At 40.1% G+C, this 22,166-nt stretch overlaps 1 protein-coding gene across 4 annotated transcripts in view; it reads right to left on the reverse strand.

Annotated features, from left to right (window-relative positions):
• Positions 1 to 4,120: 4,120 nt before the first annotated feature.
• The window catches only part of SPIC (Spi-C transcription factor), a 30,583-nt gene continuing 12,537 nt past the window's right edge, over positions 4,121 to 22,166 (reverse strand). For 2 of the 4 annotated variants that reach the window (XM_075754857.1, XM_075754866.1), the window contains 5 exons: positions 14,605 to 14,631; positions 13,873 to 13,966; positions 12,120 to 12,232; positions 11,100 to 11,208; positions 4,121 to 6,397 (listed from right to left, as the gene is read on the reverse strand). In XM_075754857.1, coding sequence (XP_075610972.1) covers positions 5,970 to 6,397; positions 11,100 to 11,208; positions 12,120 to 12,232; positions 13,873 to 13,966; positions 14,605 to 14,607 — 747 coding nt within the window. In that variant the 5' untranslated portion in view covers positions 14,608 to 14,631 and the 3' untranslated portion in view covers positions 4,121 to 5,969. Of the gene's footprint in view, positions 6,398 to 11,099; positions 11,209 to 12,119; positions 12,233 to 13,872; positions 14,039 to 14,604; positions 14,632 to 16,089; positions 16,939 to 22,166 lie in introns of those variants that run through there. The other 2 variants (XM_010311848.2, XM_075754842.1) reach the window with 2 other exon arrangements.

Here is a 22,166-nt window from a genome sequence, read left to right on the forward strand (position 1 = left end):
AACTTTCTTCACTAGAAAAAAGCAAAAGAAATACTCTGCTCAGGCAAAAAGGTTCCCATCTGCTTCAGGACTGCCCTTCTGCACTAGTGCATCCCACGTTTTAAACCTGAGGTGTGCTATTGAGTAATAATAAAAATGTGCTGCCTCCAGGTGTGCCTCCAGGCATGCCATATGCAGCAGTGGAGCACTGCTAACTTCTCTTTTGGGCACTTAACGCTTTCAGTGGATTCTGCTAATTATTTTACTTTTTTCTTTTGATGCCTCAAAAACAGCAGGAAGCTGGACCGGCACAACATGGTCCTGGCTGCTGGCTGCAGGACAGGCTGAGGATGCTGGCATTCTCCTCACACTGCTGTGTCCACAGACATCTGACCGTACCTCATGCGTGCTCTGCTCTACCTGCAGATACAATGGGGATGATGGTACTTTTACAGAGCCCTTTGAAATCTCAGGGTGAAGGTGATATAATAAAAGACATGATAAGACAGCCATGTTCAAAGATAAGCTCTGTGCTGCTGGTGATGCACTTTGGTGTTAGAGGTCTAGGCCTCTTTTGAATAAACCAATGGTAAGTTGGTACTGCTGCCAGTTTTTAGTTCAAAACACACCACATGAAATCCACAGCATGTCAGTGGGTAAGACAACTAGAAATTGGGTGAAATAAGGCTCTAAACCAGTAGTAGATTTCAGCAGAGGTCCTTACACAGGTAGATAGTCACTGCCTGTGAAGTGCCACTTGCAGGTAGCCAGTTGGTAACTCACAGGGAGCTCTGCTGGACCTGAAAACACAAGAAAATGACGCATTTTGGCAAACGCCCTCTGCTGTCACTATCAACAAGGGATTTCTCTACATAATACACTGACTACACAGTTTTCCAGGTCTCCTGCAATACACGTGAGGCCTTAATCACATTGTCTAATGGAATATTACAGGAAAGGTTTCAGTGTGAAATGCAGTGTCTTTGTAAACCTGACTGAAAGCAGAATTGGAAAACATTGTCCAAAAAAGATTTAAAATACAAATTTTATTTTATGGTCTCGGGCTCTCTCCAGTCCCTCGAGTGAATCTGTTCATGCAGACAGCAGTGGGCATGTGCAATGTCATTGCCCTCAGCTTGCGCACAGATGTAGGAATCCGCTCCTGCAGTTTAGAGTCTGGGAGTTTGCCTTGACCTTCGTCGTAAAAGAAAGTATGGAAACTAGGAAACTAGGCAAATTGCCAAGGTCAATGAAACATAACTAGAAAGTGGCCTGAACACCCAACTTGAGCTCCAGTGTTGCCTTGATACACCAGTGAGTGTTTGCAGTCATTCATCTATTAGGCAATTAGCTATGGTTGTTTAGATGTTGCCAGGAATGCAGGGGCAGCTCTCATTAACCAAAAAAGATGACATAGTTTTATTTACATCTGGCACTCAGGATACCTTTTAGGAAACAATCCATGGGGCAGTTTCTTGCAAAAAAAGCCCACCACTGTTTGTAGTATTTCCCATCCTTTTTATGCTCACTAAGCAATGTACTAATGGTAAACCCACACATGCAGCTCTGTGAGAAGATAGGTGAAGATCTCAGCTTGTAAAAAGTAGGAATTGATAACCCAATGCTCTCCATGAGGCAACATCCATCTGCACTTGGGTCGGTGGGGCAATCTGACCCATCTGCCACCAAAATACACATCTGGTAAGCGTCTGACAAGGTACAGGCAGGTACTTGATGTGTGCTCAAAGTGCTACCAAAGGGAAAAGTTTCACTGGAGTCAAATTCAAATCAAATGAAATGAAATCAAATAATTTTTCAGCTGGAAGCTAAGAATCTCTCCTGCTTTTTGTCTGCTGAACAGGATATATATATAGGTAAGTATGGCATAGGCCGAGCAAGATGGGGTAGGAAAAAAATGTTACAAAGATGATCTGGTTCTGCCTCCTTCACACAGTCTGTAAGGCTGTCAATGTAATCCCTGCTTGTAGAAATTCAGAAGTCTAAATCTGATCGGAAAGATCAGCTTTATTTCTTCTTCGTGCACCACCTTCAGCACTGTTGGAAGCCACTGCAGCCACGCTTATTTTGGAGAAGATACTGAGCTGCAGATATAAAATTGACTGTTATCCAGGGTGGTTCGACACAGAGTTGTGGATCTGCTGACATAATATATCTCCTTTAACTTGTGGGTTTCATGTCATCATCTCGGCCACAACATTTTCTATATCTGCCACAGCTGGAACTGGCCTTGTAATAACTTCGAAAGGAAAGGTGTTGCTACTGCCACATCTGCAGCAGTGCTGTGCATGATGAAGAAAAAAATTAAACTTGGTGGGGGGCGGGAGGAACCAACATGAAAGGGATGAGCAGAGAATAAATGACCTGGAGGCCTGCAAGCCTCACAAATTCCATGTGAAAAGCTGTCTGTTAGTGCCATCTTGTGGGCCCAGAGCCACCCCCCACACACACCAAAGAGGCAAAGCCCTTTCTACCAAGGTACAACTCCACGAGTTGGCTCCATACTGGTTTGTAGCACAGAGACCTTCCATCAGAGGACGACGCTGAAGCTACAGCAGTTATACAAGGCATGATACCCTACCTGCCATCACTTAAGCAAACAGTAACTGTGTGTTGGGGAGAGGCACCATCCCAGCACTCACCTGGGACTCTGATCTTGTCTGCCATGTCTGCACAGAAACCAGGCTGCAAAGTCAGCACAAGGGATGAGCAAGGAGACTGTCCTCATCTCTAGCTACACCTGCACAAGAGGACTTCTGCCATCCCTTCAGAGGCAAACTTCACTCTGGAAGGCTCATGTCCTCATTAAATGCCTGAAGCATCACGAGGCACAGTATTAGTTACGTGCAGGACTTCAGTATAAGGCACCTTGCTCAGACTGGGGTACCCTCTTAAGTGAGGTACTGAGCATGGGAGGTGGGAGGAGCCCAGCTTCTTTACTCATCCCCAGGCCCTATCCCAGGCTCTTCTGGGGCAAGATGCAGCCTCTAAGTCAGAAGTGAGTGTGAAATAAGGCAGATGGGTGGGCAGGCAGACTGCTTTCTGGCCCAATTTGGCTGCTGGGGGTGAGGAGAAAGGAGACAGGAGAGAGACAAAGGCGAAGTCAGCAATGGCAGCAACAGGCCAGTTATCAAGAGTTACGTTGATGGGATAAAGCCGTTGTCTTGGGAGCTGCCGCTCATGTTTCCCCTGGGTGCCTGGCACCATCACATCTTGTGTCCAAGTCTATGCAGATTGGAGGAAGGAGATGCAACACAGACACTGAGGGTGGGAGGACAAGGATGGAGGGTGAGGTGCACAGAGGATTGCACTGGGAATCAAAATGCCTTCCAAGCACCCACTACAATCCTGTTTAGATCTCCACATGTAGCCTTGACTTTCCTACATGGAGTTGCCTGACAGGATCCTGTAAATACTGATACTAGCAGGAGTCTGATTTCCTGCATTCAGTCTTGTGTCTTGTGGTATGGCTATGACTTTACAATGACCTTATTGCAGTACTGTACATCTTAGAAATGGATATGGTCTTGGGTTAAAGATGTTGAGAAACAATGAATCCACCACATCCCTTGGTGTGTTGTTTCAGTGGTAAACACTTGCACAGTTAAAAACAGCCTCATCTTATTTCAGACCTTAGCAAGTCTGTGCTTCAGATATTTGGTAATCTTGTCCTTTTCCTTATGATTTAACCTGTCTCTGCAGGGTTAAAGTGTTGCTAACAGTCAAGAATCTTTTCTGTATGTAAGCCCAATATCAGTGCATTGCACAGTTAAATATCCTTCTGTATAGCCACAGAACTACAGCAGAAGCTTCTAAAAGCTCTCCAGGTACTTTTGATTGGGGAGGGGACACAACACTACCTTTTTTGAAAGAAATCTCTTTCTAATACTGCCAGTCCCCATGGTTACTCCTGTGGCTGAAATCTCTCTCTTCCTATCCACAGATAATATGATTCCCTCATTTCTTCTCTGACTGATTTTCCTTCAGTTCTTCTTACCCCTTATGTTCTTCTCTTTCAGCTCTGTACTATTCTCCCAGCTGCAGCTATAGCATCTCACCTGGTTACCAGTTTTATAGGAAGTAAATGCTAATGTTTATACCTAAGTTAAAAAGGTAACACAGAATCTGAATAAGTATTTATTTCCTTAACAAGTAGACGAGGGTGAGGAAAGAGAATCTAAACATATTGGTAAAGTAAGCATTTTACACAAAGCAGACTCTTAACCTGGTGTATGTCGCCAGCCTTGTAAATAACATAAAGTCAGTGTGCAATGCATGACAGATGTGGAGGAACTAAACTGTGCCGTTTCTTGGCAAATTTATGTACATTATGACATTTGAAATGTTGTATTTATGTATGTGCTCACATAGTGAAGGCATCCTAAACTGAAAGACCTCACTCCTTTGTAAGAGTTAAATTCCCACTGCATTCAGTGCTACAGCAGGATCCAGATTCAGTTCTATAAGATCGGTGGCATTCTTGTGCTTGCTTTGTAGCATTGTTTACATTTTACAGGACACTACACTCAAAATACTAACAACACAGTTATGACCTTCTCATTTTGGCAGATGTTTACTGACTTAGTATCTCTGTCTGTTTTTAGTTCTATTTAACACACTTCAGATTTCTAAGAGTACACATCTTTTGTCTTAACACAACTTAACTCAAAACCTTGAATTTTGCTTGAGTGGAGTGTGTTGCACTGTGATTATTACATAAAATTATATCCCTGTACAAGTAAGCAGGAGTTAGAGCAAGGGGTAGCTATCAAAGTCAGTGAATTTCATCAAACATATCAGGCCACCATTTATACCTCGCCACAGAAATTAATTTTGTCTTCATTAATATCTGGACCTGCACTGACTTGAAGGAAAATGCAGAACTTGGAATTTAATGCAGTTGAATGGCAGTATTTTGGCACAACAGATAGCTCATATGATGATTCAAGTTGATCAGGTAAGAGAAGTATGAGAAAAAGTAGATTTATGGGTATCATCCTGGCATAAAGGATCTAATATTTTCTTTTGACCTAAATTTAGTCCTTCTTCCCCATGAAGAGAGTGTAAAATCACTGAGCCTTTCAGCTACGTTCCCATGTAGGAAAAGAGCTGGAAAAATGAAATTGTATTTATATAGAGAGAGTTATAATTCCAAAAGAGGTTATAAATAACAAAGCTATGTTTGTTAGGTGAGTACAGAACTGCTGGATAAAAGTTCAGCTTCTCATATTAGTGGAGGAAGAACTGTAAATAACTTCATGAAAAGCATAATCCTTCACTAACCCTCTCATGGTATGGTCACTTTCCTAATGAATCCACTGCCAACAGTGAAATGTGCACCTGGCAATCCTAATACCATATGTCAGGATCTGTGCTAAGATATGTTAATTTAAATGATTAAGGATTAACAACTTCGCCAACAGGTGCACCTTCATGTGGACTCTATCGTTCAGCCAGGCATTCACTCAGAAAATGTCTCTTAACAAAGAACATTGATGAAAAAAGCAGACAGTAGCTTCGTGCAGCTGGCAAATCTCTTCCTTTTCTAATTCAAGTGCACCGAACTGATAGGGAGTCCATGTGCTATGGCACAACCGCATCTAAATTCTGATTGGAAATGTTGGAAAGTTGAATAAAACTTCCAACGAGTGTTTTCAAGATGGGATCTTTGATGTCTGCTAACAGACAAAAGCCTTGATCCTGATCTTGGATATACCAGTTTGAATCTGAAGTAATTCCTCTGATTAATGTCACAGAAAATAGAACGTGCCCTCAGCTGTTGGTTTTCTTTAACAGTCAATGAACATTTATCATTAACTTCAAAAGGAACAAAACTAGGCCAACATCATTTTTAAAACCCTCCTCTTTGTGTGTTTGTATGATATCTTAAAGGAAAAGCTATGTACAGAGAAGAGTTCCTGTGCTGGAAAGTATTGCTAGCTAACAAAGACCTGTTTATGTAAAAGATATGTCTAGCTGTTAGCATGCTGTAATGCATAACCATTGTTATACATGTAATTACTGTAATTGATCCAGTCATCTGCACACTGATATTCTTGATTAGACTGAATGTACGGATGATAAACTGTTTCTTTTCCCAAGAAATAAGATGGAGCAAGTCTCTGTAAAACAACAGCACTGAACTGGTATGTCAGCTTCCTTCGAATTTTAATGATTTCACCTGTTCTTCCATAATTCCTCAGTGCTCTGGCCATTTTCTGATATGTCATGATCTTGCGGTTTCCCTTTCTTTCACCCCACAGCTCTGCAAGTTTCTCCTTGTTTTTGGAGACAAACTGGAAGACACCATTGGGCTTATCCACCCACTGGATGCAGTTTGCCATAGCTGGATCATACAGAGACTCATGCAGGTACTCAAACAGTCGAAGTTTTTTTCTACCTGTTAAGAAATAAAGTACAAAAGGTCAGAACAAAACTCATTTTAAAAGATGAGCAGTTGTCTTTTTCCTGGAAAGGATCTTACAGGCAAAAGCATAGGTCAACCTAATACCCTGTTACAAATTAAAAAGATCGGTATAAACTATTAAATGGAAGACCAGCAACAGCAAATGGGATGACAGTTCTGAAACATTCTGGATTTCATCTCTAAGCATGTGGAGGAAAAGAAGGTTATCAGGAGTGCTCAACATGGATTCACCAAGGGGCAATCATGGTGACCAATTTGATAGCCTTCTATGATGGGATGACTGGCTGGGCAGATGAGGGGAGAGCAGTGATGTTGTCCACCTTGACTTCAGCAAGACTTTTGACACTGTCCCCCATAATATCCTCATAGGTAAGCTTAGGAAGTGTGGGTTAGATGAGTGGAGAGTGAGGTGGGTTGAGAACTGGTTGAATGGCAGAGCCCAGAGGGTTGTGATAAGCAGCAGAGTCTAGTTGGAGGCCTGTAGCTAGCGGTGACCAAGGGTCAGTGCTGGGTCCAGTCTTGTTCAACATATTAATCAATGACCTGGATGAAGGGACAGAGTGTACCCTCAGCAAACTTGCTGACAATACTAAACTGGGAGGAGCGGCTGATACACCAGCAGGCTGCACTGCCATTCAGCGAGACCTGGGCAGGCTAGAGAGTTGGCCGGAGAGGAACCTAATGAAGTTCAGCAAAGGCAAGTGTAGGGTCCTGCACCTAGGGAGGAATAAGCCCATGTACAGGTGAGGGGCTGACCTGCTGGGAAGCAGCTCTGCAGAGAAGGACCTATGTGGACAACAGGTTATCCATGAGCCAGCAACATGCCCTTGTGGCCAAGAAGGCCAGTGGTATCCTGGGGTGCATGAAGAAGAGCATGGCCAGCAGGTCAAGGGAGGTTATCCTCCCCATCTACTCTGCCCTGGTGAGGCCATATCTGGAGTGCTGTGTCCAGTTCTGGGCTCCCCAGTTCAAGAAAGGCAGGGAACTACTGGAGAGAGTCCAGTGGAGGGCTACAAAGATGATTAGGGGACTGGAGCATCTCTCTTATGGTGAAAAGCTGAGAGAGGCAGGTCTGTTTAGCCTGGAGAAGAGAAGACTGAGAGGGCATCTCATCAACGCTTATAAATATCTAAAGGATGGGTGTCAAGAGGAAGGGCCTATATCTTTTCAGTGGTGCCCAGCAACAGGACAAGGGACAACAGGCACAAACTGGACAGGTAGTTCCATTTAAACAGGAGAAAAAACTTCTTTACTCTGAGGGTGACCAAGCACTGGAAGAGACTGCCCAGAGAGGTTGTGGAGTCTCCTTCTCTGGAGATATTCAAAACCCGCCTGAGCGCGATCCTGTGCAACCTGCTCTGGGTGATCCTGCTTTAGCAGGGGGGTTGGACCAGATGATCTCCAGAGGTCCTTTCCAACCTCTGCCATTCTGTGATTCTGTGTAACATATACAGATCATAGACGAAAGGGATTTGGTCATTAGAGTTTCAAGAGCAGGTTATTTGGGGATCATGACAAACATTTGGTGACTTCATTGTGTGGTAAGTCTCAGAAGCTACTTTCAGCAGTCTTCAGATACATGCTGTCAGGTGCATGGTGAAGGAACCCACCACAGGAAATTACATCCTCAGTGCAGGAAAGAGGTTCTGGAGAACCAGTCTGAATCTTTTGTAATAAATGCTTTCCCTGCTTAATTAAAGCTGAAAGATTTTGAGATGACTCAATTTTCTCAGGTTTGTTTCAAGAATGTTTTGGGGATGCAAGGTAGTCTCTGATATAAGAAAGAGTGAGTGGGAAGAGCAAGCTAGTTTTGAACCATAAACCTCACTTCGTCAATAAGGAGCTAGACCTTCTGGTACGCTGTAGTTTTCTAAAAATGTACAGAAGTGTCAATTTGTATTCCCATGCAGAATAAAGCAAGCTCAGTAGTACATTATTTGTCAGTTAGCTAAGTGCTTCTCCCCACAGGCTCAGCTCTCAAACTTCAGTTTACTAGTGAGGCTTATTTAGTTTCACTTAGGTCTTGTGGATCCCTCTCTCTGAAGTTCTTCTAGTTCCCTTCACAAAACGAAGGGTGACCAAAAAGCTGTCATAAGGAGGAAGAATTTAAGATTATGAGACAAAGAGGAACATTTTGCAGAAAGGGGAGTCTATGCAGAAGAACGGCTTCCACTTTAACCAAAGTGGAAGCAAGCAGCTGCACCTAAAGTTCATAAAGTCTTGTCTTGCAAGGCTATTTTAAACTAGGAAAGGGGGAAAAGTGACAGTTGCTAAGGAACACTGAGATCAAGCCAAGACATCTGTTAGGGATTACAGTAATTCTGCATCTGACGCTAAGGAAAGAGCAGAGAAGTGACAGTCAGGCTTAGGAAGAAGAAGAGCCTGAAATCAGAGGTACTTTCCAAAAAATTAACAAAGTTTCATTATCTAAATAAAAATTGGCCTGTGACTAGATGTACATATTCTACTAGAAATACATATAGTATTACCAAGATGAGCAGCTTAAAAGCATACCAGTGAAGGACACTGCCTGGTCACAGTAAACACTTCTTAGTACGTGACCTCCTTCGGTCCCCTCCAAACTGAATTATCCTATAAACCTATTGTAGAACAATTAAGATCAGGGGAAAATCTGCAGACTACTGCAGACTGAGTCTCTGCTGGAAAACAATAGCATAGCCATGTCTGCAGCAGCATCTGATTTCACGCTGTCTGTCGCCTTAGTTCAGGTGTCAATTCTGCCCAAGCTTTTATTTCTAGACACATCACCTCTACCTGATGTCCTGTTTTGAGGTGACTTATTTGCTCTTATGTGTTAATGCAGCTATGTTTCTAGACCCCCGCTATTATCTCCAAAGTGCTACACAACGTGGATGCACCAGTTTGAGCTGGGGTTAGTTCACAGATCTTTGCACTGTACCGCATTACATAAGCTAGTGGTATTCATTACCAGGCCCTGAACATCAGCCTAAGTTAGCAGGCTAGTGTCTGCCAATTTCTTACGTGGTCAGCGGAGAGAGGCAAGTTCCTCCAGAAGGTGTTTCAGAGCGTCTACATGAGATTTCTGTGCTGAACTGTCCCGAAGCAGCCTAATTCTCTCTGGGTGTGTCTGATACAGATGCATTTCTGAAGTACCTCTCTCGATTATCTCAACTTACTGAGCTTTAGTTCAGATCATTGAATGGTCTTGACATGCATGAACTGGACTCCTTCAGAGGAAACCTAACTCAAAGATGCTTTCCAGAAACATATCTAAGTCACTGAAGATTTCAGAACTTGTGGCCAGCCTAGAGATTGTCCTAAATACACCCTTGTGAAACACTTTAAACACAGACTTTGGGTCTTCAGTACTGATAATTTCATCTAAGATCTATTCCTAAAGGGCCACACTACTTGCTAGTGTACAGAAAACCTCTCATGTCTCAATAAGAAGCCAAGAAGACTAAATTTATTTACGTATAGTGGAAATAGTCCCCCAGATCACAAGTTTCTGGCAGGAATATCACCACGGACACAAAAAAAACCCCGTAAAAGGACACAAAAACCCCCGTAAAAATAGTCAGTCATTCTGAAAATTCATGCAATATGGCCTTCTGGAAAAGAAGCTTGATAATAATATAAAAGAAATATGAAATAGGAAATCTCTGTTTAACAGAGCAGTAACAACTGAAGGTGAATTCAGATATTGACACATAAAATCCCCAACCCAGTGGAATACTGGGTAAGACTTTAAAAAGCAGTATTTCTGGATTGAAAAGTTTTCATTTGCAGTGGTCAATTTCAAGCACTAGAAGTACAAAACTTAAAAGGAGAGGCTACTCTTCCCATTGTCCCAAGGAATTTGTAGTAGTAGTTGCTATTAAGCAACAGAAACCACAGTGTTCAGCATCAATGGGAAGAGATGATACCAAAAACTGACACCATGTGGTTAAAGTTGAGAGAAGGGGATTTCAACAAGCAGTAAAACCAGGAAGCTACTCAAAAAAACCCCACAGTCAAAAGTAGGTACAACAGCTTAGAGTGAAGCTGTGTAAATCTCATCTAGCAAAGTCATAGAAAGGATGCTGAGTCCCAAACAAAAAACAAAGAATGAATGCAATACACTAATGAAGTACTGTAATGACTAAGGTCACCCGACCTATTTTTTGCAAAATAGATATCCTCTCAAGTAAAGTCAACCAAAAGGAGCACAAAAATAGCTATAAAATGCACACTGGAAGTGACAAAATCTAAGAGGTAATTTGAAAAATAAATAAAGGCAGGCATAAAATCAGGTGCAAAAATATTCATGTATGTGAAAAACCTTCAAGAAAACTACTCCTTGTTGGACCACATGAAATAAAATAAGTTATTAAAGTGGATAAAGATGTTATTGATAGCTAGATTTACTTCTCTGCATCAGACTTCCTCCCAGACGATTTGGAGTGAAACACATCTCTGGTTTGTTTTTCCATGTACTAAACAAGAGGACAGAATAAGATGATAATAGATTTATCTTATGAGATTTAGCAGATAGGAATTGAACACTAGCAGTTGTATTCTAGTTACTACTAAATGTTAACTTATTTTTTCCTGTTACAAGTAAAAAAATTAGGAAAAAGAGAAAACATGATTTGCCAAGAGATTTTTTTAAAGTAACATAATGTACATATCAAGATACGCTCTTTCTACACACCTTTCCCTGCTTTTGGCTGGCCAGCAGCAGCATGCATCACTTGGCTTTCTGGAGTATTCTGCAGCGTATGGTAGACGGTCTCATCTGCATAAAAATCTGCTGCACTGTTCTTCAAGAATTAAGACAACAAAGAGTTACTAATAGAGCACATTCTCTGAGGAAAAAGAAACTTGTAGTAATTAATTGCCTGAAGCCTTCAAAATGCAACCTTTCATCACCTCACCCATGGAAGACTTTTCTCAGCCACGAAGGCATGCAGTGTGCTGTACCACTAACAAGCAGCACCAATTTGTGTGCAGTGGGATGGACTGCTCACCAGGGGAGAAGTTAAGAGGGAAATCAAAGTAATTGCCTCACTCTGGATCTTCAGCTCTTCTGCTGGAAGCAGAGGAGGAACGGTGGACTCTGTTTCCAGAGTTAGTAAAAGACAAGGGGCACCTGGACAGTGGCCCCTACAGACTCCGTAGTTCCCGTGTCATGTTGTCGCTAATCTGCTGGTTGAAAAAGGGTTTTTGCAGATTCTGTTTACCTGAAATTATCTCCTCTGCAATATGCACTTTCCTTCACTCCTGGAGGCCACACTCCCAGTGTTTCTAAGAATGAATATGGGCTCTGCAGGCTGAAGCTGAGCTCAGAGGACAGATAATGCTGGTCTTTCCAGCACTCTTAAAGCAAACTGCTGGAGAAGAAATCAAAGGCATGGTGCGTTCTCACAGCAGCTGGAAGTTGTTGTTCTCTGCCTGTTCCTCAGTCATGGAGAGAAGCCCTTTTCCCTACTGTACTAGTGGGTTTGTTTATTAGTTGTCATGTTACATGGTGAACTACTGAGGAGCATGAGAGGCAAACAGCTAAGATGAATCCTAAAAAGAGACTATTAAACGTGTTTTGCAAATATTTCCCAATGCAGTTTCATCTGAGTCATGCCTGGCCAGACTGAATTTCTGTTAGAGTTAGCAAAATGATTTGTATTAGAAATAACAAATTTTCCATTTATGTCTGACTCTAGTAATGTTTACTTACAATCACATTTCTCCAGCTGTACCCTGGGTCCTCTGTAGATGGTGCTGCAGAGTAGCTGGGACTTGCTCGGAGGTGGTGGTGATGGTTGATCACAGTCAGGCAATTTTTATAACCTGAGGGTTAGGAGGATGGAGCAAAAGCTGAGCAAATAAAAGGGAGAGAAGAGGGGAAAAAACCCAGCGGCGAACAACCTAATACGCTACCGGGTCTGTCAAAAAGCAGCTATCCTATGGCTGCCTTCTAGATAATAAACTCTTCAAAGTCAAGTTGTTTTATATCAGCAAGTTATCCAACATAATCTGTACTGTTACTGCTAATCACACCCTTAGGCTGATTTTGTTTGCCTTCCAATGAAAAGCAATATTTGTTAAGATAAAATGTCAGATATTGCATAGTATTATGAAATAGTTTGGTTAATGGCAAAAGGAGGGCCAAAGACATCATCAAACATAATGAATGGGATAATTATAGAGTACTATAATACATATATTAGAAAGGAAAATGGAATGTCACTCAGTTCTTCTGTGGGCCATTAGTACAACGCAAGTAAGAGTCTCCAATCGTGAATGAAGTGAAGGAGCATCAGAGCATCTGCAGTGCCTGAAAGAACGACACGGAAGGAACCCAAGACCTTAGGATGTTTCAAAGAAGCAGAGGAGAACACTGGACTGAGGCACTTGGAATAAATTATGCACCACAGGTGGTCAGAAGAAGATTTTGGAGGGTACATCTATTGCAAGTCGAAATGTGGGTGGAGCTGTGGGACATAGTAAACACTGAGTTGCAAGTGTTAAATACCTCTCTCCTTTGGCCCCAACAACAGATACTGGCAAGAACATTGCAAGAAATTATATATAGCGGGCCCTTTGGCATGTGTAAATTACCAGTGCAGTAGGGCCAAAAATTTATTAACAGCAGCTGAAGATATGGCCCAATTGGTCTTATTTAGATTTCAGTACATAATAGACAGTATCTAAATAAACTTCCTTGTATAAATTGCATTCCACACAGAAACCAGTATATTTTGTTCTGGACTTAAAATGTTTCTGATGTAGCCTCCTATTTTCCCTTCCTTCCATCTCTATTTATAATGTAAAAACACCAAACACAGATTTCAAATTTTATAGTAATTTAATTGCCAAAACTTTGCCTGAACTAGAACAAGTTACAGCTTCTCTGTATTTTAAGTCTTGTAAAGTAAAAAATTCTCGAAGCCAAGAAAAACACTTTTCTACTAATTATCCAGATTCAAACTATCATTTCTGCATAAAAATATTTAAAATTTATTTTTTAGTGTAAAAAAAGTAATTGTGGAAATTAATTTCACCTGTTGGACTCTTGGTCTTTCTCTTTCTTTCTTTTTTTTTTTCCCCCACTGGAATTCATTGTTATATGAGTTTATTCACAGCAAAACAGAAGGGCATTTTTCAACTGGAAAATGGCTGTTGGACTATGGTCATATATCCTCTGATTATAGGAAATCTGAGCTCAATGCACCAAGGCTAGTACTGGGGGGGGAAGGTCCAACAGTTTGCCTGTGCTGTGACATGGAAGATGTACGCCACACCAGGCAGTGCTAACAGAGGGGCGGAAACCCTCCAAATATTCTTCCTCTTTTCCATCCTCCCAACATACCCCTCTGCTGTGCATTAATCCACCACTGGGAAATTAGTCTCCCACCTACGTGCTTCAAGGTGTACTTTCCTGTAAAAACACCAAGTGGTGAATGAAATGGAATAATGGTCTTTTTTACCCGGTGAGTACTGCATTTCTCTGTCAGAGTGCTGCTGCAGTACTTCTAGCGCATCTTCGAAAGCCTGGCCCAGTACGTCTTGGTCAGGAAAACTCTGCAAGAACATTTTTCCATCAGCAGCCAGAAAAGACCAGGCCGGTTCTTTCAACATTGTCAATCAGAAATTGCAAAAAAAATACAGTGATTATATAGAATATACATCCTCCTGGAATATGTATTTTGCAGGCACTGAGGCATTACTATAATTGTTTACTATTATGAGAAAGTTCTCACTCCTTTGAGAAGTCTCTTTGAGGTCAGTGGGACAACTCACACGGGTAACATTACTCAGTCGTGCAAAAGTTTCAAGGTTCATTTCCTTAATTTGCAGCAGAAGTTTACATAAAGGGTGTTACTGCTGTTGAAGTGTTTTATAGTATGTACTACAGAGGTATGTATCACTTGTGTAACATGATTTATGAAGCCAAAGTTATCATTGAATAACATTGACATGACAAAAATTATTACCCACAAGTTATGAAGTGGCCATAGAATCATAGAATCATAGAATAATGCAGAGAAAATGCTATAGGAAACCAAGTGTGGATTTTCAGAAAAGTGTTTATTATAATTTTAGAAAATCATGTTCTAAAAAGCTTAAAAATGCCCCCAAATCTGAGTTTGCCTGAGAGTTTTCTGTAGCATATTTGAAGCACTTAATAATGAAAAAGAATAAAGGCATTGCAGACTTACCATTATTTAGATATCACAACTTGAATCCTGTTTAAAATAAACAATATTTTTAAAAATGTATGTTTCAAAATAACCAGTAATTCTCTCAGTATAAATAAAATTAACTAAACTAAATAACTCTGTATTATTTCCAATGATGAAATAAAATATATTTAATAACACAAATAAAAGTAATTGAGGATTAGAGAGTAGTATTTTAATGAAATTAAATACTTGCAACATTGCATTTTGTTTTATAAATTCATACTATTTTTTGGTACAAAAGTTTTGTTAATACTGTACCTTTTAGATTAGTATCCACATCATTGTAAACACATTTTAAAGACATTATGAAGTGAAAAATGTGTTACTGCTGACATTCAGTCTTAGCACAACTACGAATTTCCCAAAGGAAATACTGATCTGAATTAAACACAAGTGTTTAAGTCCCTTTGGTTTGCAGACACAGTTGAAACAAGCTTAGGGTTTTTTCATAATGCAAATTAGCATATGACTGTATATGAATATACATAAACTCTCAGACTAATTGTGAGTTCTAGAAGCAAATGTGATTGTTTAATAAACAGTGATAATAGACACATTTTCAGCTGGTTTAACATGGTTTTTAATTTATATACAACATTACTCAGACACAATTCCTTTGTACTTCTTTTTTGTCTATATTTGTTACAGATTACAATAATCAGGTTTTGTTGCCTTGCAGGTTTCTTTCCTGTTCTCATTTACTTTATTATTTCAAAATTGTAAATATAATAATCAAGATATCATTATTTTACTCATTACATGTTTGATCTCTTGAACATACTGGACATTTTCGCAGTTATTTCAGCAGATGCAAGATTGGTCTCTGTGTGATGTTTTAAAATGCAAAGGAGAGACAGGATACATAAATATAAATGAGGAAGAATTTTATCCAAGACTAACTATGAATGTTCTAACCTAGTAATTATGCCTCCAATAAATATGTTATAAAGTACTCTCAAAATTTGTTAAAGTTTTTTTAAATCTTGATGACCAAGTGTATATGGTGAAATCCTGGTGACTCCGTAAATTGACCTCATTAAAGTCAATGGGATTTTTCTCTTTGACTTCAGTGCAGCAAGTATTTCAGCAAACTGATCTAATATTATTCTAAAACCAGAATGGGCCACATTAATCTTTTAGCTGCAATGGTGACCACAGATTCTTGGGGTATAGAGGGTAGAAATTGAAGACATCAATCTCCTTTGTAAAGATCCCTGCATAGTGTTCCCCTAATTTTAAGTAATTCACTTTCCTTAAATTGCTTTTGTCTAACTCAAACTCCAGATATACTTGGTAACCTTGACGGAACACCCACAATCACTGTTGATGCCTTTCAAAGTCTTAAAAGGTTCAAGTACTAGCAAGGTATTGTTGAATGGTCATACCATTTACACAGCTGAATTCATACCAAAAAAGAAAAAGTCACACCTTAAATAAATTTAAAAAGAAGTAGACACTTACCTAGAATTTCAGCTCCACATGCAAGACAAGAATCTGTCTGGTTTCATAAATAAATGAAAGACTGAGTTCCCACAGCAATGGGCTGGCAAAGGGGCTGCATTAAATAGCTGATTTTAGGGAAGTGTTTTGGCTAGGGATTTTTTTTGAGAGTAAAGGTATAGTAAACTGCTAGCATGGCCTTTCATTCTGCACAAAAGAAGGATGATTTATACTGATATAAAATAAAAATAAATGTTTTAACTATTGTCCAAAACATGCAGATTCTAAGCACTGGGAGAGATTTCTTTTGGCTATGGCACATCCTAACAAATCTGTCATCGGTATGGTATGTCTAGGGCAAAAACCTACATCCCTCATGTGTCCCACACAGACTGCAGTGGACTTTGAGGTTTTATCTCATAGCTTAGCTCAGTGTAAGAAGCAGAGCTAACTAGACCTCAAAATAAGAGTTTGAGGGAATTTCAGAACTCTGCTTCAAAGCTCATGTTTGTAGCCCAAGCCCAGCTCTAAAGCATTCACTGAAGTATTCAGTAAAGATTCAGACAAGCTGTAGTTGTTAATTTGCCACATGCTTTCTGACCAGCTACAAGTCGTGGTGTTGCATCCTACAGGATGAGAACTCCATGTTTTCCAGTACAAAACTTCTTATTGCTGACGTAATCCATCCTGTGCCATAGGTCTTTGCAGCCAAGTCTTTCAGAAGCATGTTTTACAAAATTTCCTCAGCATTTGCCATGAAACTGCTGTAAAATAGCAATTACCTCTTACAATATTTATCTATACTCCCTCAACCAAGAACCATAGTCAAAAACTAGCCTGGCTATGAACGCTGAGTGGAAGCAGTTTGAAGCCACTGTTAGTACCAACAATTTCTGCTGGTTTCAGATGCAAGCTGCCTTTTCAAAATTTGCACCACAAATATCTTTTTTTTTCATGAAATACATTAATACGTGTATGTGGTTTTTTTGAACTGCAAGTTCCATTTTGTAGCATTTCTCTGGTGTGACTTGGGCTTATAAAGGAAAATTAACCACCAACTGTGCTCTTAAAACATCAAATTGTGACTCAGCACTGGATTTCAGGCCAAATTATGATTACAAAACTAACTTTGCTTCCACATACAGTTAACTTTCCTTTGCAACATGGAAAAGCATACATTTCATGGTTCAGTTCTTTCCTGAAGTAGAAATATGTATTTGATTTAAAATTATGAATGAGCTTCAAGATCCCTCCTGGGTTTCTTCTTGATAAATGATGTCCTAATAGGCCCTCTGATGATGCAATCTACCCTGCCTACTCCTTCATCTCTACCTGAAGCTGGGCAGTTACAGTTCAGGCCTCCTGTGCTCCCCACTCATCCTGGTCATGAAACTGCAGGGGTGGCCCCTGTGAAGGACGTCAGAGCTGACCTGTGCTGGTTACAGCCAATTCCAGCAGGCTCTGCAACAGACCCACCATGTGCCAAAGCGGAGCCCATCAGCCATGTTGGCAGCGCGTCTGTGAAAACATACTGAGGAAAAGGCAGAAAATGCCAAAGGGGAGGAGACAAACCTGGGATGGAACACCAGAGGGGACAAGGAGGGCACAAGGGAACAAGATGACAAGGATAGAAACAAGGTCAGAGGAGTCGGAGTTGCTCCATGACTGAGCAGGCACACCCGCAAAGGGACTGTGGCCCACAGAGGGACCATGTTAGTGCAGAGCAAATGAGTAAGAAGGAAGCAGCAAAGGAAGAAAAGGGTGAGAAACAAGGAGAGGTAGAGAGAAACCTCTTCGTCCTGACCTCAACCCCCTGTGCCACTCATCACCTCGCCAAAGGGACTGAGTGTAACCTGTGGAGATAACAAGAAGGGAGGACATGTGTCTGGAGTGCAGCTGAGCCTGGGAAAGAGGAAGGAAAGATGTTTTAATGTTTGTCTTCTTCGCTTCCCAGTACCTGAATCAGCAACCAAATATATTATGGCAATAAATTAAGTTAAATTTCCAAAGTGCGTGAGCAGCTGTGTGGGTGAGTGGCTGCTGGCCGGGGCCAACACACCTCAGTAGTAAAAGAAGGTGAAGGTTGAGAGATTAAAGCTAATGGTTTTAACACCATTAAAACTATCAGTTTTCCTAAATCAAATTACTCTGTCAGAATGTTCTCATTTCAAATAAGAGACTACACCATAAGGCAGGTCAGCAAAAGGTTTGTTTTCAGAGGAAATGGGAAGGTGCCACACGTAGCACAAACACACAGCATAAACCCAAGAGCAAACGCTGTCTTAGTAGGGTAGATTCAAACTCCGTAATCCATTTGTACATTGCATCTTTGGCCCATCACAAGCTCAGAGAGAGAGCACAGGCTATGTCCCAGGGAAGCCTGTAAGGGTTCGGAGGAGGCAGAGTAAGGTAGAGCTCAGGACTGAGTGTCAGCTAACACTGACTGCTCACTCCTCAACAAATCACAGCACAGTCAAGGCAGGCAGTGTGTTGGCCTCTACCAAGATATGTTATTATAGAAGAAAGCCTGCTTTGATTTTTGCATTGCATGGGAAGATGGATCCCAGATACAAGCCTGAGAAAGAGAACTTACTATTCACATTTTAATGTCTCAAACAATTGATGTGCCTGATACCAAAATTTGAATATCAGTTAGAAACCACAACATCAAGCTCTTCTCCTTCCTCCACGTTTTAAAAATAAACTTCCAACAACAGAATGATTGTTTAAGTTTCAGAACTTTCTTTAATCCTTGCTTGGCACTCAAAGCTAGTTCAAAGTAATGGTACAGAAGAAGCATTTTCACCTCTCTTTGAATAAAAGACAGAACTAAATAGTGTATTACAGCACTTGTCGGAAGGCTCAAGAAAGCATGAAGACTCACACATGAGACATTGTTCAAATGTAGAATAAAAAACAGTCTCCCCCCTCCTAAAGGAATGTAAAACTTGAAATGCCAAGTTTTCTCACCAGGCATTTGTAGCTTTCTCATATGTTTGGGGGTTTTTTGGTTTGGTTTTGTTTGTTTGTTTTTTTTTTTTTTAATGTCAGACAATTTATAACTGCCCAAATAACACAGATAGACCACTCACAATAGAAGGCACTTGATAGAAAATAAAACCGACTGGTTGTAGAAATGATTCTGTTCCAGGGAGTCATTTGCCCATACAGAAAAGACTGCCTACAACTCAAGAATCTCCAGAAATCAGAAATTGGTGAATATGACAGCCACAAAGAGCTTCTGTGCTTACATACTTGTTCTAGCCCTTGGCAGACCCCTTTGCCACCCCTGTACTGGCCACGCAGCTCTGTAATAATCTTTGTCGTGAATCCTTACGGGTGTAGGTTCGCAACAATTACACAACCACAGATGCTGTCTCCCTGAAAGTGGAAGGGTTGAGAGATTACATGCCTATGCTCACCTCCTGAGTCTAACCATGTTGGCCAGTGAACTTTCAAATCTCTGCCATTATACTGCTTCTGGTCCACTCCATTCAAGTTTCAAAACAAACGGGAAGTTTCTTGCAGGAAGGATGCAGCCTTTTCTCTACACAGCAAGAACAGGGATCGACGTATGGAGAGCTCTCTTCTTTTACACTTAGAGTGCAGTGATAATCCAGGCGTGAGTGTTTTGCTGTGAATTAGTCTGCAATCTGAACTTCAAATTAGTGGGCTCAGAAAATGCCTGAATTCACATTCCCAGCCTCGGAATACAATGAAAACTCCCTTTAAAAAAAAAAACCAAAACACCAAACAAAAAGGAAATAAATGCTGCTTAGTACCAGCCTAAGTACTATTGCTTACCATGATTTTGGTCAGGTAATTTAGGGTAGAATCCATACAGAAAAAAACTGAAATGGAACACAAAAACCAAAACCACAATTATGGCATCATATCATCATGGCAAATCAGTTGCTGAAACTGGGTCTAATGATTCCATTTGTGTTGGGAGACTTTATGCATTTCAACAAACATGATCATTTATTCAAATACCAGAAGATGAGGATATATCATAAGTTCAAACTCTTCATTTGCCTTACAAATCATTCTACAAATAGAAAACTCTCTGCAATGCAAAATACAGACTTTTGTTGTAATTAGTGGAGTTATAGTATCGGTTCCTTAGCTGGTGGAAATTGGTATAGAGCCACCAAAGCCAAAGGATCACTGATGCTTTGTACAAACAGGTTGTGGCTCATAGTTGACACTAGTATTATTTTCAGTACTGGAAGGGGAAACTTGCTGTGACAGCACTATTGTTGCACATTCTTCCCTGACTTCCTGATTTGTTTTAATTCTTTGGCTACCTTATAAAGCAATGCAGTTGGTTAAACAGAAAGAGTGGCATTTTTGCATTTTAATCCTTGCAAGAGCTCTTTATAGCTACTTACAGGGCAACGTTTTCTAAAAGAGCTTTGTCCAACCATTATCTCCAAGTACATCTTATGTATGATGCTTTTTCTCTTCTTAAGGAAGAAAAAAATACCGAAAATGTTTTACAAATTTAATTTTAAGCCTAAAATGAGATTATCTCAATCAGACTCATTTTCTTACCTTTGAATATGATACCTTTGCATATCACATTGGGATTCCCACCTCAGAATCATGTTTTTAATTTTAATATTGCTTTAAAATATTTTGCTTTTAAAATGCTTTAATCCTCTTAGAGTCAATAATTTTCTGGACCTTAAAGTCCAAAGAAAAAAATGTCTTGCTATTTCTTAAGAAGATACTCTCTATGTTTAGACTATTTCAGAATTACATATTATTATCTTAATGTAAAGGATATAAATGGAACCACTGATATGTTTGAATCTTAATGTTTTTCTGGTTTAAGAACTTATGATCCAACCTTAAAAGATATTTTAATTTAATTTAATTACTTGGCTAATTATACATCTGTAACATATTCCACTTAGAACCATCAAATAATTACAGTCATAAGTTTAGGTATTTGGACAAATCATTGCGGAGATTAGGTCTAAACATGGAATTACCTCTTCTGTGGCCTAAAAAGAGAAGTGCAGGATGAAGGCTGAAGTTTCATGAGTGGACAGATCAGCTCTTCAATGGAAAACCCATATCTAAAGCCCCTACTTTACAACTAGACCCAATATATTGGTCCAGTTTTACGTGTCAGCAGGGCTTCTCAGGAAGCTTCTTCTTTGGCTCCATATAACCAAAGGAAGTGACTTTCTGCTGGGAAGCCCCGTGAAGATAGAAAACCAGAAACCACAACAGAAGCACAAGGAACTAATAACCAAAAAGTGCATTGGGAAAAAAGAAAAAAAAAAAAAAAAAGCACAACCCTGACTAAAAGAAGGTTTTAAAGTGAAATATGAAATAATTACTTTGATTAATGTACAGGTATAATGAGTACTCCCTTAAATATTAGGATAGCTAAACACCCACAAGTCAACAATACTTCAGTGGAAAACTGAAGCAAGACAGGAATAACATGAGAGGGTTTCATAAACATAACAATGGATAAAGGAAAAACTGTAATTAGGAGGTGAGCCTGATAAGGGGTAAAAATGGAAGTCTTTTACTTAAAAAGATAGCATATTGAAAGAAGAACACAGTATTTTAATAATCCTTAATGGTGAAACAGGGGAAGCCAAATAAGAACTAATCATTTTCCAAGTAACCGAGCTATTTGTGGAAGAAACACATCTTCAGATTCAAGGGGCATTTAGATCATTCAAGATTAATTTAATACCCTACTTCAATCCCATTCCCCCTAAATCATAAAGCTGAGACTTGACAAATGTTAAGACTAGGTGACATAGCCTTTTGAACTCCAAAGAATGGAAGAAAGCAATTGTGTCTACTTTGGAAAAAGCTGAAAAGACAGGCATAAAATAACTGCTGCAGTGACTGCAACCATATTATAGCTTAGAAACCCTGCCTTTCCACTGCACAGACTTATGGCCAGGTCAATAAAAAACAGACTTTACAATGTAGGTACTTAAATACATATGCCTTAGCTGTCTCCAGAATGCAATACGTTACTCTCCTCTGAAGATCTTGGAAGTAGTTTTGTATCTCAAAATCGAAGCAGCAGCCGCAGCACCACGTAGGAAGTAAAAGCACTTTAT

The sequence above is a fragment of the Balearica regulorum genome, chromosome 1 (assembly GCF_011004875.1).
Source record: "Balearica regulorum gibbericeps isolate bBalReg1 chromosome 1, bBalReg1.pri, whole genome shotgun sequence".
NCBI classification, from domain to species: domain Eukaryota; kingdom Metazoa; phylum Chordata; class Aves; order Gruiformes; family Gruidae; genus Balearica; species Balearica regulorum.